The sequence below is a fragment of the Diadema setosum genome, chromosome 4 (assembly GCF_964275005.1).
Source record: "Diadema setosum chromosome 4, eeDiaSeto1, whole genome shotgun sequence".
NCBI lineage: Eukaryota > Metazoa > Echinodermata > Echinoidea > Diadematoida > Diadematidae > Diadema > Diadema setosum.
The window spans coordinates 749,083-765,501 of NC_092688.1; the positions used below are offsets into that span (position 1 = coordinate 749,083).

The following is a 16,419-nucleotide window of genomic DNA, read 5'->3' on the forward strand; positions in this document are numbered from 1 at the left end:
CTCATACAGCAGGGATAGTGATACACGAGCACTGAGCATTCTTCCCACTCAGGTTTCCTCTTCCGCACATAATATACATGTACTCAGTACACTGTACGTCCATAGGGTTGTCCAGTGGACCTGTAGGATCTATAAATAGACATTACATAATTTGACTTTACGAGTCGTGTTGCAACAACAGACCAATCGCTGGGCTGCATTTGGCCCCCAACCCCTGGGAACGCCTCGCTCACCCTGAAAATTAAATAGCAATTTGCATGACAAATGAGATGACGTTTTTCTGATGTCACAGTAGATGACGCGACGCGGGCCTCGAAACCTGGAAAAGGGGGAGGGGAGCTATGTAGAGCTCTACGTGAACTGACATCAAAGTACAAAGAGTTCTGGTTGAGATCTAGACTAGCGTCAGGTTTCTAATATCATTTCTTGGTGAGATGATGAGAAATCTCATATAAAATTTGAAAGAGCATGTAACTCTAGGAATTCAACGTTTATCTGATTTGAATGTATTTTCCGTTAAAAAGTCACATTGCATATAATCTTGCATATACAAAATAATACACAAAATGAACAGAAGGATCCTACTCAGCTATGTTTGTCATAACACAGTTGTTTTCCAAAAGGGTCCCAGAAATTAACAATGTTGTGATACACAAAATGACAATTACATGTGTTACATGATAGTGTAAAAAATCAATAAATCTTAAATCAAACCAACCCCCCCCCAAAAAAAAAAACAACAAAAATCTGAGATTAAGATAAAAACAAAATGGAAACAAACCTCTGACACCTACCAGTTGAATCAAATAAACTGCAACCCCCATTACCCCGCCATTATGACTCACCCCCAATTGATTGAAATTGGTTTTGAAATGGCTAAGATATCGAAAACAGAGTGATCCTAATAAACTAGGTGGGACCCACATTTCATTACGATTAGATGAGGTTTCTAATATCATTTCTTGGTGAGATGATGAGAAACCAGATATAAAATGTGCATGAAAGAGCATGCAACTCAGTGTGTATTTGATTGAAATTGGTTTTGAAATGGCTGAGATATTGAAAACAGAGCGATCCTGATAAAAGGTGGGACCAACATTTCATTACGATCGCTTTGTTCTACTTTGTTTTTTTGGATGTCTCGGCCACTCCATAAAATTTCATCAAATAAAATTTGAATTCTTTTTAGAATGGTATGCTATGTACTATTTCATAAGTGGTTTCTTCGTATCTTGCAAAGAGTTGAAACCCAATCATCATCTCAATCATTACTATACCTTAAACTCTAACCCATTGTCAACCAGTTATGCTTAAGCTGTCATTGCTGGTGTATTGCGTGAGATTATCAATGGACCGTAGATTTCTACTATACTCTAACCCAGTGTCAACCAGTTATGCTTAAGCTGTCATTGCTGGTGTATTGCGTGAGATTATCAATGGACCCCACCCCAGCACAACCAGACAGTTTGCATTCATTTATGTGTTTGGAGTGCCGGTTAGAAAACTCCACAATATTGCACACACTCTCCAAAATACCATATAAAGAAAGAGTTTAAGAGAACAGAGCAAAATTATCCGTGACTTAGTTCTGAAATGTGTTTACATTTATATATCAATTTGTAAGCTATAAGTCAGCTATGTAACAGAATGAATCTACATAATCAAACCTTGAAAACAGAGTTTTTTACCTATAATTTACACAAGAATCCTCTCTCAACATAATAATAATAGTAGTAGTAGTAATGATGTTAATAATAATAATAATTATAACAATTATGATAAGTAGGACATCATACGGTACTTGTAATGCGCCATCAAGCTATGTTGCCTATTGTGAGGCGCATGTGGGGCATAATGATTATGAAAGTGGGAAGAAAACGGGAGCGATAGAAATATTGGGATATATATATATAATATATATATATATATATATTCATTTATTAACTATTCATTTATTTATTTATTCATTTACTTATTTATTTATTTATTTATTTATTTATTTATTTATTTATTTATTTATTTATTTATTTATTCATTCATTCATTTATTTATTCATTCATTCATTTATCATATATAAGCAATGCAACGGCGTAAATCCGTACTGAGGAGTGGGGGGGATGGTCACCATCACCACGCTTACAAGCCCATAACCGGACCGGACCGGCGCAGCCTTGGGGGGGGGGGGGGGGGGGGAGAGAGAGAGAAGCTTCTCCCCCCCCCCCCCCCACACGCACACTTTACAGGGATCGGATGTCCCACTCTTTTGCATGAAATATAAAGTGGGAGGAAAGTGGCAGCAAAAATATGAAGACTTTTTGTTCTTGTTGTTGCTTTTTTTTTGCTTCTCAGATGACTTGCGGCGGAAAATCAGACCTTAAAAGTATGAAGACATTTTTTGTTTTTGAAATATCTGTGAGAGAGAGCGGAGCGACCGGGTTAACGGGGGGAGGGTGTGTATGGGGGGGGGGGGGTTCCTCTCCCACACGAGGAAGATTTTGCATTTTCAGACCTGAAATTCAGCGATCTGCTGCACACTTTTGGTGAAATTTTTGTTTGTTTTTTCTTTAAAAAACCAATAGAAAATGAAATATTCACAATATATTATTGAATGACTAAATCGTGGTATTTCAGCTCTTGCTCCGCCTGTGCGACATCACTGCGAAGGCCTACTAAATAGTGGGGCCTATCACCGGCGTAGACAGGATTTGATCTTGGGGGAGCGGTTATGAGATCGTGAGGGAGCGAAGCAAGCGAGGGGGGGGGGGGGAGGGTATGGTAGGGGGGTTTCTCCCTCCCACGGTGAAATCTTTTTACATTGAAAATTTTGACATTTTACAGTCCCAAAACTGCCGTTTGTAGCTATATTCTTCGCTTTGGAAATTAAGGGGGGGGGGCACACCGTGCGCAACTGCTGTCAATCACTGGCAGCAGCATCAGGAGAATGGCATAGCGATTAAATGCGAGCGAGCGGAGCGAGCGAGCTTGAAAATTTTGACATAATGCTTTTACATGCTAAAAACTGCCGTTTGTAGCTATACTTCTTCTCTTTGGAAATCAAGGGGGGCCGCACCGGGCGCAACTGTTGTCAATCACTGGCAGCAACATCAGGAGAATGGTATAGCGATTAAATGCGAGCGAGCGAAGCGAGCGAGCTTGAAAATTTTGACATTTTACAGTCCAAAAACTGTCCTTTGTGGCTGTATTTTTTTGCTTTGGAAATTAAGGGGGGCGCACAGGGTGCAACTGCTGGCAATTACTGGCAGCAACATCAGGAGAATGGCATAACAATTAAATGCGAGCGAGTGAAGCGAGCGAGCTTGAAAATTTTGACATTTTACAGTCCCAAAACTGCCGCTTTTGGCTGTATTTTTTCGCTTTGGAAATTAAGGGGGGTGCACCGGGTGCAACTACTGGCAGTTACTGGCAGCAACATCAGGGGAATGGCATAACGATTGAATACAAGCGGGCGAAGCGAGTGAGCTTGAAAATTTTGACTTTTTACAGTCCCAAAACTGTCGTTTGTGGCTATATTTTTCGCTTTGGAAATTAAAGGGGGGCGCACCGGGCACAACTGCTGGCAATTACTGGCAGCATGCAACATCAGGAGAATGGCATAACGATTAAATGAAAGGGAGCGAGTTTGAAAATTTTGGCATTTTACAGTCCCCAAACTGTCGTTTGTGGCTGTATTTTTTCGCTTTGGAAATCAAGGGGGGGGGGGGGGGGGGACACACCGGGCGCAACTGCCGGCAATTACTGGCAGTAACATCAGGAGAATGGCATAACGATTAAATGCGAGCGAGCGAAGCGATTGAGCTTGAAAATATTGATATTTTACAGTCCCAAAAACTGTCCTTTGTGGCTGTATTTTTTCGCTTTGGAAATTAAGGGGGCGCACCGGGCGAAAACTACTGGCAATTACTAGCAGCAACATCAGGAGAATGGCATTTGAAAATTTTGACATTTTACAGTCGCCCAAACTGTCGTTTGTGGCTGGTATTTTTTCGCTTTGGAAATTAAGGAGGCGCACCGGGCGAAAACTACTGGCAATTACTAGCAGCAACATCAGGAGAATGGCATAATGATTAAATGCGAGCGAGCGAAGGGAGCGAGCTTGAAAATTTTGACGTTTTACAGTCCCCAAACTGCCGTTTGTAGCTATATTTTTCGCTTTGGAAATTAAGGGGGGCGCATCGGGCGAAAACTGCTGGCAATTAGCTGCAACATCAGGAGAATGGCATAATGATTAAATGCGAGCGAGCGAAGCGAGCGAGCTTCAAAATTTTGACCTTTTACAGTCCAAAACTGCCGTTTGTAGTTTGTAGCTATATTTTTCGCTTTAGAAATTAAGGGGCCGGGGCGCACCGGGCGCAACTGCTGCCATTCACAGGCAGCAGCATCAGGAGAATGGCATAGCGATTAAATGCGAGCGAGCGGAGCGAGCGAGCTTTAAAATTTTGACATTTTACACTCAAAACACTGCCGTTTGTAGCTATATTTTTCGCTTTTGTTTGTCCCACTTTTACGGGGGGAACCATCCCCCCCCCCATCGACGCCTCTGCATATGAGGGTGCTTTTGTTAAGTGAAAGATCTGCTGCACACTCTTTGATAAATTAGGGAAATATACGTCAATCTCAAAAGTGTACAAAGTCTATCGAAAGGGATCCTGTATAGCGGAGCTTTTGCATGTTTATGATTGCAATACAACGATCTGGTGCATAGTTCTGGCGATATTTGGACAATTTTCCATTAAGAAAGTTCGAGATTTGTCCTCATCTCGGGAATTGCTTGGGGATAAATGATTTGTCTGCCTAAACACTTCCGTAGGGGCGGGGCAAATGCCCCTTTGCCCCCCCCCCCAGATAGATTCGACGCCCCTGATCTTCCCTGGGTATGCTCATAGATGTATCCTGACTGAGTCACCAGTCACTGTCGTTTCTCAGGAATGATTCAGGAAATGGAGGGGGTTCAATTATGGCGATATAGTTTTTGTTATTGTTTGTTTGTTTGTTTGTTTGTTTTCGTACATATCTTGCAGATGGTCCCCAGTTACTCGCGTCATAGCATGTTTACATTATAGGCCTATACTATTTGACGTTGTCAACGTCTGAGCCATACCTTACAGTGTATGTCGATGTTACTTTCTTCGCGAGCGAGCGAAGCGAGCGAGCGCTTGAGAAAATTATGTATACATTTTCCTACAAGATAGAATACTGTTCAGCTCTGTTACCTGTCTGAAGGCCGGCGTACAAATGTCATGCAATATGCCAAAATTGATACAATCACATTTCTGCTTCCTCCATTTTTTCCCCAAAATTCAGGGGGGGGGGGGGATGATTGTACAGGCCATCCCCCCTCCTCCATTTCAGGGGGGGATATATCCCCCCATCCCCCGGGTTTTACGCCCATGAATCCAACAAATATCCAACCACAGAAAGATGTGATGTAGCGGTGAATTGAATTGAAAACTACTCGGGATCGATATGTGCGTTGTTTGATGTAGAGGCATCACCCAGTCCAGGGCTATGTACAAGCAGACACCAGAGAAACATAAACTCCTGAAACTGGATTTGTAGTTAAGAGTAGCTTTATTAAATTCTTGAGTTTAAAGTTTTAACTCAGATATATAAATAGATAGATAGATAAGTAAATAAATAAAAGTGAAAGTTTTATCATAAAGAATTCGTACAGAAACAAAAGGTGATCTGCGATCTGTCACGAATCACTTAAAAAAAAATAAAACCTAACCACACTCACATACTTGAGTACATACTCACTAACACTCACACACAAGCACACACATGAGATTAAACCATGTTTTCGTAGATGGCGCCATTTCGAAAACACCGCAACCGCACCGTTGGTTTGCATAAGAGACTTTCTTTGCGCCACAATTAAAAATTCGATCAAAATAGAAAATTCCTATAATAACAACATTCTGATTTGCTTTTAAGGCAAAGTGTAAAAATCGACCTCTCGACGGGTTGAAAGCGAGAAATTTCAGAACAAAAGAATGATGAAGAAGGTAACAAATTCAAATCATTCAAGTGGTTATACAAAACAGCAGGAATGAACGTGATTATCATACACATGAGATATGATAACAGCAAGATACAAGTAGGATCAAGAGTGAGAGAGAACGAAAAGAGAGGGAAGAGCTAAGGTACTCCACCTGTATTATCCGCTCTTGCTCTTTATACTACAGAGGACGAACTTAGATGCAGAGTAAAATGAATTATGGAAATAAGCCTAAAATGCGAAGCATTATCACATTTCTGAATGTTACAATGTGATAGAAGCTTTTAGATCAAACGTCATTCAACAATCATAACAATGAAAACGTACTTTACATTATTCCTAATCATGTAATCACCATTTTCCAAGTCATGTTAATGGTATACTTCGCAAATAAATGTCTGACGTTCAGCCTTGTACCATCAACACCTGATATAGCAGCATTGATCCCACAAGGGTGTTGTATAAGGCACATGTTAACATGTATGAAAGATAGATTGATAAATATAATTACTGGGTAACAAGACGCCGACAGTCGTACCATGTCAATGTGGTTATTTTGTGATTCATAATTATCTATGAAGTAAATCACGATTTAATTACATAACCTTATGCCATGTACTATGATATATATATGAGGAGTTTGTTTGCAAAAACCGATAAGTCCATATTTGTCAAATGGAGATATTTGCGATTAAACGTCAAGAAAAATAAAGAGAATAATAAGAAAATTTTTGCTTCTTTTGACCATAACTTCAAAAATATACCTTTATATGTAGTGACCAATGTATCATTTAAAAGGTATTATTTCGTACTTTATGACAGAGACCGTACTTCAAAATCTTCAAAAATGGACTTATCGGTTTTTGCAAACAAACTCTTCATATATTAATTATCACAAAAAGGCTCAACAAAAAAGAATGTGAAGTAGCATTTTTCTTGGAATGCAGAAAATATCAAAAGACGATTTGGGACTATTGAATAGCGACGAATATCATCACAAGTGTACTTGTATGTTTGTATATGACAAACACAAAAGAAACGGGAGTGTTGAGTCACAAGCACAATTCGTGTGTATTAGACATACTATTGAATTCTCTAGATTTATATTTCCGAGTCTAATTGAGCAAATGTTGTGCATAAACATACCCTCCCCTCTAGTAAAAGGCAAAATACTCTGTCGTTCATATAGGACAAGATCCATTACAACTCATGTACGTAAAAATCCCGCTTCATTCATTCATTTCAAAGAGCAGGATGCATATCCCTGTGCTTACAAGTGGTCCCGCCTCACATCCCACTGGACCCCATGTATAGAAGACCACGCGCGCGATAAATGCAGCTGAATATAGGCAATCCAGCCATCGCTATGTCAAATATAATCATATCATGTGTTGTCATCGAACTGATCAATTCAATATTTGAATCTGTAGACCTATTTCAATGCAATGCTTTTTCCTTACTTCTCAATCACAGTTCGCGGTAATTTAAGCTCTTTATCATACTGTACCTGCCAATTTAAAGATAATTATCATGGTTTGTTACATTACTTCAAGGATCTTTCAGATGAAGTTCTTATCATGTTTTCTATATTTTTCTATATTTCTTTCTACAGAGTTTCTTTGTCAAGCACAACAAAAAATATAAAAAAGAACAAGATAAAAGGCTAATTTCTGGTGCCCCCTCCGGACAATCGAAATAAAAGGTTACTGTCGAGCGTTGTCATATAGTTATATATATCAATATAATATATAAATTAATCATGTTGGTTTTATTCCTGATTTTTTTTTCGTAAAATACAATGAGAAATTGCTATAAAACAATAATGCAGATAAAATTCAAATAAACGTAGGAATTATCAGTTTCATAACAAGACTGCACTTGATCAGTTTTGCTGATAAGATAACATAAGAAGAAGCGACATTACATCGTATATAATTATTATGTAAACGAGGGAGAAAGAAAAACCCCAATAAAAGTACAGCTTAGATGGAGCGTAATCATACATTTACAATACTTTGTATATTCTGTACATACCATCATGTACATTTACATCACAATATACCATTATTCTGTACCATCAATACATGCCACTGTGGTCTGTACATTTTAAGCACAGCATATCTAGGAACAGACAACCTTTTGCGTAAGGACTGTGAAGAGTAGCACAAACCCTTGTCATTGGCATATCAGTTTATGAGATGTTTCTATGAAGTAATAATCGTACGTTCGGCTTACAGAGACCTGCAGTTGATACACATTACATCTACATGCATCTCAGTTCACCTAGCCTCAAAGAACGTATATTCCCAAAATTTTACATGCAATGAATGACGGTGATTAGTATTTCACTAGCCTGAAGAACAAAATATTATCGGCTTGACTTTATTAGACTATGTTGTGATATGCAATGTGCCCGGAGCAGAATAAGAATGCGGAATGGTTCTTTATGTAATAAGAAATGACACAAAAATAAAAATAACATCGGAAAATACTCGCTGTGTAACATAGTTGTGAATTGTGACTATTTGAAAGACAAGTACCATCCCATATGATACAAATTAGGCAGTACCTGTCAGCAAGTGCCAAGAAACCGACAAACCTTTTGATATGAGCATTCATTTGGGCACGTGTAGCACAGGTGAAGCCCATGACCATTATAATATGTGAACTTCAGTGATCTATTATTCAAGTCACAATTTGCCGTTAAAATAATCTTTTCCCCAATAACTTGATGCTCAAAACCCCAAATCACGATTTCCATGTTTATTTTGCCTCAAATATGTATAGTCTGTCTGAAGTGCAGAAAGCTATCTCACCGCTCTCAAACTCTTGTAGATAGTACCAATTTCGTTTCATTGGTTTTTGTATTTTGAAGTCAGTGATGATACTACTCAGGTGCCCCAAATCTCTCGTATAGCGATCGATACTGACGAGATCCTCCTTGAACCTCACCCAGGCTACAATGACTGAATCATCTCGACAAATAGCCAGGAGGGGAAACATACTCTTCTTCTTCAAGACATTCTCCTTCTTCCCGTTATCATCAAGGCATACGACAGTTGAGGAATCTGTCAGTAACAGCTTCCCAGTGGTGCATGGAAAGGAGAAAAATTGCTGAGGTGAATATCCATCACATGTTATTTCCCGGACTGCCTTGCCACCCTGTGGGATAAACACCTGGATATTTTTCAGCTTCATATAACCCACGTAGATATTATCATCTCTACCCAAAGTGAGACCACCCGGCCCTCCTTCATCGAAACTCATCGTCTCGAACGTGACGTCAAGGTTCCCCCACTGAGGAGTGTACAGCACCATCTTATTATTTTTATCACGTACAACACTTCGACCATCAGACAGGAATCCTATGTTAGCCACACGGACATCCTTCAGCACGATCTGCTGTAACTCGCCATCAGGGGAGTAAAGATGGATTCCTCCTTTCTCCGATCCCACCGCCATCTTACCGTCCGGTGCACTTGTGATACAGTTCATGCTGCTTTTGACTCCGAGCTGTACGTCTGCTTTGACATCCCACGTATAATCTTTCAACTCTCCTAGACAAAGTTCATCGACCTTCACGCATCTACGGAATGAAATCTTCTGAGCTCGTTCTGTCACACCTCTCGGTGATTGGTCGTCAGGATCATCTCGTCCAAGAAAGCTCTTCAAGTTCTCACACAACGTGTCGTGTGCAATCAAGGCGTCTTTCTCTAGTGGTACCTTCGTACCGTTAGTGACAAGCTCTTCCATACCGTTCATGTGACTTATTGTTTGCCGACTCTCTTCATCCATGACTTTTAATTCTTTGTCGATTTTTTCAGACCATCGTTTCACTTGACATTTCAGCACTTCTCTCCTGTCTGACAACACTTGCATGTACTCCTCAAACGTCTTGTCGATGTCATCATTAAGATTTTTCAGCATAATTGTTACTTCATTTCGTTGTGTCTCTATGACCTTGATATGGTTTTCAATTGTTGCTTTCTTTGATTTCACTCTTTCTTTCAACTCCCTGATATTTCTTATTATTTTGTCTTCATGGATGGTTGCTTCTTCCAGCTTGTGTCCGTCTTGCAGATGTTCTATCACCCCGCACGTACTGCAAACGTAGACCCGACATCCGGTGCAGAAGCAGTCTTCATCATAATTAGGGTGTTTCGCACACTGTCGTCGCCTCTTACATGGAACATCTTCCGAGCACTTCTCGTCTATGGGTATCATTGAGTGGGTGGCGAATGACTCTCTGCCAGAGTGTGTTTCCTCACAGGATTTACACATGTACTTCCCACAGTCCTGACAAAAGGACACGGCTGGCGGCTTTTCGTCCATCTCACAAACTGTGCATTGCGGATTCTTGTTTTTCACTTCCTCCACGAGAGAACTCATTGGTACGTTTGTTTGTAACTTATCCACATCTCCACTGGGTAGAGGCGTTCTTTTTCTGCACACAGGGCATGTTATAGTTTGCTGTTTTGGCTGGATGTGTAAGATACTTTCCAGGCAGTCTTTGCAGAAGGTGTGAGAACATTTCAGTAATTTCGGTTGGTCAAAAAGTGACAGACAAATTGAACACTCCAGATTCTTGCTGCTGATTTGATGAAACGTTGCCATGGTGATTGTCTATTGAAGGAGAAGCACAGAACGGTAAATATATCAGCCAATGTGAACAGAATTAATTGCAAGGTTTAATAGAAACGGGAGGAGGATCGATGCCAGACATGCTCTGACATTCTTTGCATTCTGTTAAATTCAATGAAGCAATGAGGCACAAGTTAGCATACGTGCGTGATTACCGTTTATCACTTTATCTATGATTTATTTTACGATAAAAGCTTTATTTTCAGGCGCAATGATGTTGATTTAAGGCAATTCATTTAAGTGGAGGAGATCACAACTTGTAATAGGATGCTTCAACTTAGAATCAATGTCATACACTATAAAGACCCTGTATAGGATCAAATTTCGTAGAAACAGTTATAATCGTAGAAATCAAAGCGAAATGAAAAAGAAATGCGAACTTTGTTCAAGAGTTCGAATTCGGTTAAACATGAGTCTCGCAAAACCCAAATCAGAAGATATAAACTTGCTGTTAATATATATGTATTTAATATATAAATATGTATTCAAAGTAATCATATACTTTTGTTATATAATATTGTTTGTATTTGTATTCGCTTCGTGACATTTCTTTTTCTTTGCACAAATCCTTACCACTATATTTTGGAATGATCTTGTACTTTTTGGATGCTAATATAAACAAAAATGAAATATATACGAATCTATGTACAAAGTTTAAATAGATAAATATATAGAATAACAGATAGATAAATAAATGCACATATATATATATATATATATATATATATATGAAGAGAGAGAGAGAGAGTGCGAGATGGGGTCCCGACCGCGCACACAACCAGTTTACCTCCTTCATTACTTATTCAGTGCTTGGCAATAAACCATGTTTCATGCTTCATCTTCTCGCTTTTTGATGTATATATATATATATATATATATATGTATATATATATATATATATATATATATATATACATACATATATATGTGTATATATATCTCATATATATTATATTAGGTTCGACATTGTTCTTTTTTTTTATGTTGCCCGTTCGGGCCAGCAAAATCATCCAATTGATTTTTTTGTCGGCCCTACTATGAAATTTTATGTTCCGAAAAAACAAGGAAAGACAGTGAAAGTAATTATTGATCATAAGTACACTGTATTTGAAAGTTAGCAGGTATAATGATAGCTTCAATAATACATAACGTTATAGAATTGAGGCATGAATGAGATTTTTTTTTTTTTTTTTTTTTTGCAATCGCATCACATATTCATGTTCAGCATAATGATATGGGTAGACTTATTTCTATCTTTATAGGTAGAACAATCTTGGTCATGAAATCTGGCAGTGAAAAAAAATGCTTGGCAAAATCTGGCCGTTAAGACATAGAATTGGTAGCGGTGATATTTGGCAACTATTGTCGGGGTATCTAGCTGAAATGCACGCAGTTACAAAGGTGTGAGTCTTAAGTTTGTACCCTTATTTGGGAAAGAAAAGCACATAAAGTGATCGAAATATCGCAACACAAGAGCGGGATGATTCGAGCATCTAAGGGATGTCTCCTTGAATCCTTACCCTATAGCTGTATTTTTCGTGTAGTAACAGGATTTTCAAAACGTCGATAACATTGTCAGTATATTATGCTATATTTCTGATACAATCGCAACATAACACTATATGACTCATGATACCTTTGTGACACTCGGCGATGAGAGAGGGACATGTTCTACATGCCTGATAGGCTCCTTTTCACGTCATTGTTGACATCTTCGGTAAATTGTTAAAAGTACGAATTCAAGAACAGGAACTAATGCCACGATAATGATAATGATTATGATATTGATTATCTTAAAAATGATGAAGACAGAAGTGATAATAGAAGTAGATGGAATATACACCTAGGCTTGCACACATCTACAAATAGAAAAAAGCAAATTTGTAAATTATGTGTAGATGTAAGATTATATCATAGATATGATATGCATGTATATATGTGTATGTAATAAATTAGATATATAACATATTTTGGTGACGAATATTACCAGGCATACGTTTTCAAGTAGGAGATGAAAATGTGAAAATTAGGCCCAATTTGTTCCTCCCCCGACCCCCGGCCCACCCAAGTCTCCCATGAACAAACTCCAAACTATAAATAGAGCCACCAATATATTTACTCATAGCACCAACTTGTTTTTTAAGCCTTGGTTCTAGAAAACAACGTTTCTTAAAGATTCCTTGATTTGGCTTTCTGCAATAACTAACTTGGCCCTTTTTCTCAGATGAGTTAATAAATCAAAATAAACGATGGAGAGTCGATTTTTTTTTTTTTTTACCATTGCGGTGATTCTTTGTATTACAACCCAAATGTTGTAATAGGGCACAGGTAACATGTGAAGTATATGTTAAGATATGTCAAATATTAATGAAGGAGAGCTGTGTTGAAAAGAAGTGAAAATAAAGTTGAATTTGACTTTGATTATAGCATTGAGTTATAAGAATAACACAATGTTTTCCATGAAAGGTTCAGCAAATAAAACCAGCTATAAAAATGTTGATTAATAATGGTGATGCCAATAATAATAACGATAATAGCAATGTTGACAACAATGCAGACAATTCATATTCATCAGCATTAATGTTGTTGATATTACGAGCTGGAAAATTCCTTGGCTTGGAAGTGAGTTTGATTGATTGAAGGTAAAGGGTAGTATATACTACACATCATGACACATAAAATTTTGAACGACAGGAAGTATCCATAAATGTTTAGTTGCTATATACGAAAAATCATGGGTTGGGTGGAGCTGACGGGGTAAAGGGGTTGACCATGATGGCCGGGGTTCAAATCCGCTCTCACTATGCATGGTCCAAAGGAAGAACGCGGAGGGTTTCATCTTTGATAGTATTTGTTGTTGTTTTCTTTTGGGGAGGGGCAAAACGCAAAAGGAATGGTTTTCTATAGTAATCACGATAATAACTCGAGTTCTACGAGTAGCTTGCCATCACTGAAAAGTCACCGAGACATACGTTACAGCACTGAAGATGAATAAGAAGAAACATATATGACAAAAGTAGAAAACTATAGTCACGATAATGACCAGTATAATATTGGGAGTACTGGTATTATCCAGTGAAACTAAAATTTGGGGTTGAAAATTGAAAAGACACCCGAGGAAATTTCGCGACAATTAGGCCTACCACATCCCAAAGAAACCTACGGACACACACACACACACACACACACACAAACAAACACACAATAGAGAGTAACGGTTAAGCGTAATTTGTAAACTTGTACATTAAAAAGGTTTGCAAAATAAGCTGCAATAATACAGGCCCAAGTTAGATACAACGCCAACGGTGTGTATCAATGTCCCCATGCTTACCATGAAAGGATATACTTCCGGGGTCAATATCACTGATAAATGCCGATAGATTCATGCGGAGTATTCACAAACTGTCGCCAGTTGTTCTTGTAGGATGGTATACTTACGGACGCAGTCAGATTGGAAGGCCCTATGTAGTATATCGTATCACGAAGCACTACCAAATGGTCAGACGTTCAAATAGCTATTGGGAGATATCTCTTTTCACAGTCATCTTTTACAGAAGTGGGTATTCCCCACAAGGTGGAACACTGCTGTCTCCTAGTTAAGTCCAAGCTAACTATGTTACTAGTATATCGCCCTCTACAGATATTTTTTCTTCTGCCATAAGTGATAACTGAAAAAAAAAAATCCAGAAAAATATCGTACATAGAAATCGTCATCTATAAAGAAAAGTGTGTTGTTGTTTAATTACAGTGACATTTTCACTATGAATAATGTGCATTGGAAGCAGGTTTTCTCACACGCTTGCGACGAATTGAGTTTACCCGGGACTGCTTTGACTAGCATTCTTTTTTTTTTCGAAATTGTATTTCGGGAAAATTTGAGGCTGAAATAATATTATGAAATGAAACTACCTTGATAAACTAACACACAAACGAGAACGTGAGGTGAATCACACGAATGTTCGAAACTAATGACAGACTGATAGGGAAACGCAAAGGCCATAACTGGGGTCACTACACTGCCAAGACTTAGTCAGGCACTGTCGTCGAACAACCCATATGGCAAAACAAAAGATATTCACCCACCTTCGTACGTAAGCTATAGGTGTTTACTGCACTTGAACTGTTTTGGAAATGCACGATATCACATACACATGAGCGCGCGCACACACACACTGAATTCTGACTCTTAAATGTATGTCTCTCTTTCATAATTTTTCATGCTTTATCACATTTTAGTCTTTTGCTGTTTCACCTTGGTTTATTACATTTCCAATTATCTATTGTTCATTATTATCTTTGTCATTATATTGTTGTTCAACTTCATGCTGTACCGTGTCTTCTTTGACTTTTGAGTAATTGTAAGCTAGACACAGAACTCACATTTTTGGTCAGTACAACTACTGATTTTCAATAAAACTACATACATTATTACATTGTGTATTGATACAGGTGAAGAAGAGTTTACTAAAGATCGGACAACATCACAGAAGTCATAATGATCATTACTTGGTTTACTTCAAATAGCAAATTGGTGACATGATATACCGATTCCTTTATTTGGATGACCCACAAAACTGTTGTTAAATGATAATACAAAATTACATCTTGATCAACTTTATTAAAGTCATTAACATCCGCTTAATATTGCAAAAATGCGCAATATCTTGAAAGTACAGCATTTCACCGAATCCTGCAGTAAAGTAGAATAATTATCATATTTCAATTAAGCGATTTCAATTCAACATTTTTTTTATATCAACCTGTCATCCTTACCACAATATCTGATGTTATTACCCAAAACAAAATAATCACATGCATGTATGCTGACTGCATTGGAGAAAAACACATAATTATCTCTACTTAATCATCCTAACAAATAATTATAACCCTTTACCGCCCTAACTACAACTACCCATTTAACTCCGTTCCCATGCACGTGAAATATCTCTACACACACCGAACCTACCCCCTATTCACCTCTATCCACTCACCAAGCAAATTGCACTTCCCTCAGAAAAAAAGACAAAACAACAACAACAACAACAACAAAGCGAAACGGAACAACTCATTGGTTTTGAGCGGAAATGATATTACAACCTCTGCTTTTTGGCTTCCCTCCATTTTCAACATTACACAGTAAATTACATGTACCAGTAACCGTTTTTTCATTCTTCCTGAATTCATGGTGTTTATAGGATATTTCGACGTATAGTGAGAATACATGTATTTATTTTCATTTTCATATTAGTGTTCTTTTCTAGTGATAAGTTTGCACATTGTCACTCTTTGTTCAAGATGAAAAAAACGAAAAGAAGAAAGAAAAAGGCAACGAAAGCCACATGCACATACACACACACTCGACAAAGGACACACACACATACATACACCCACACACTCAACAAAACACAAGCACCCATACAAAAACTCCACAAACGAAAAACGTGCATATACGCACGCACTCTGACATTATCGTCGCTGGGGCGACAAGACCTCGTATCTGAAATTTTCGTGAAAATGACTTTTTTGACTAATGGTCAGATAATCAGTTTAAGCGATGTCCCGCCCGAATCCTGGCTGTCTTACCCCAAAAATGAAGCCACCATTGTCAAAGGAAAGGCTTTCCCATTTGACACAGTGCTTTGGCAGCCATGTTTTTTGCTCTCCTGAACATATGACATTTTGTATATAATACGAGCTCCCTCCAGTCCATATCCTCCATTAACCTAACTAAATAATTATTATACAAACACAAACACAAA

General features: G+C 38.2%; 1 protein-coding gene across 1 annotated transcript; it reads right to left on the reverse strand.

Moving 5' to 3' along the window:
• Nucleotides 1–8,782: 8,782 nt before the first annotated feature.
• LOC140228064 (E3 ubiquitin-protein ligase TRIM45-like) lies at nucleotides 8,783–10,633 on the reverse strand. The gene has a single exon (XM_072308469.1). The coding sequence runs from the start codon at nucleotides 10,631–10,633 to the stop codon at nucleotides 8,783–8,785; it is 1,851 nt and encodes a 616-aa protein (XP_072164570.1).
• Between the last annotated feature and the right edge of the window lie 5,786 nt (nucleotides 10,634–16,419).

Excerpts from the sequence above, each read along its gene's own strand:
- LOC140228064 (XM_072308469.1), bottom strand. The coding sequence starts at position 10,633 with ATGGCAACGTTTCATCAAATCAGCAGCAAGAATCTGGAGTGTTCAATT.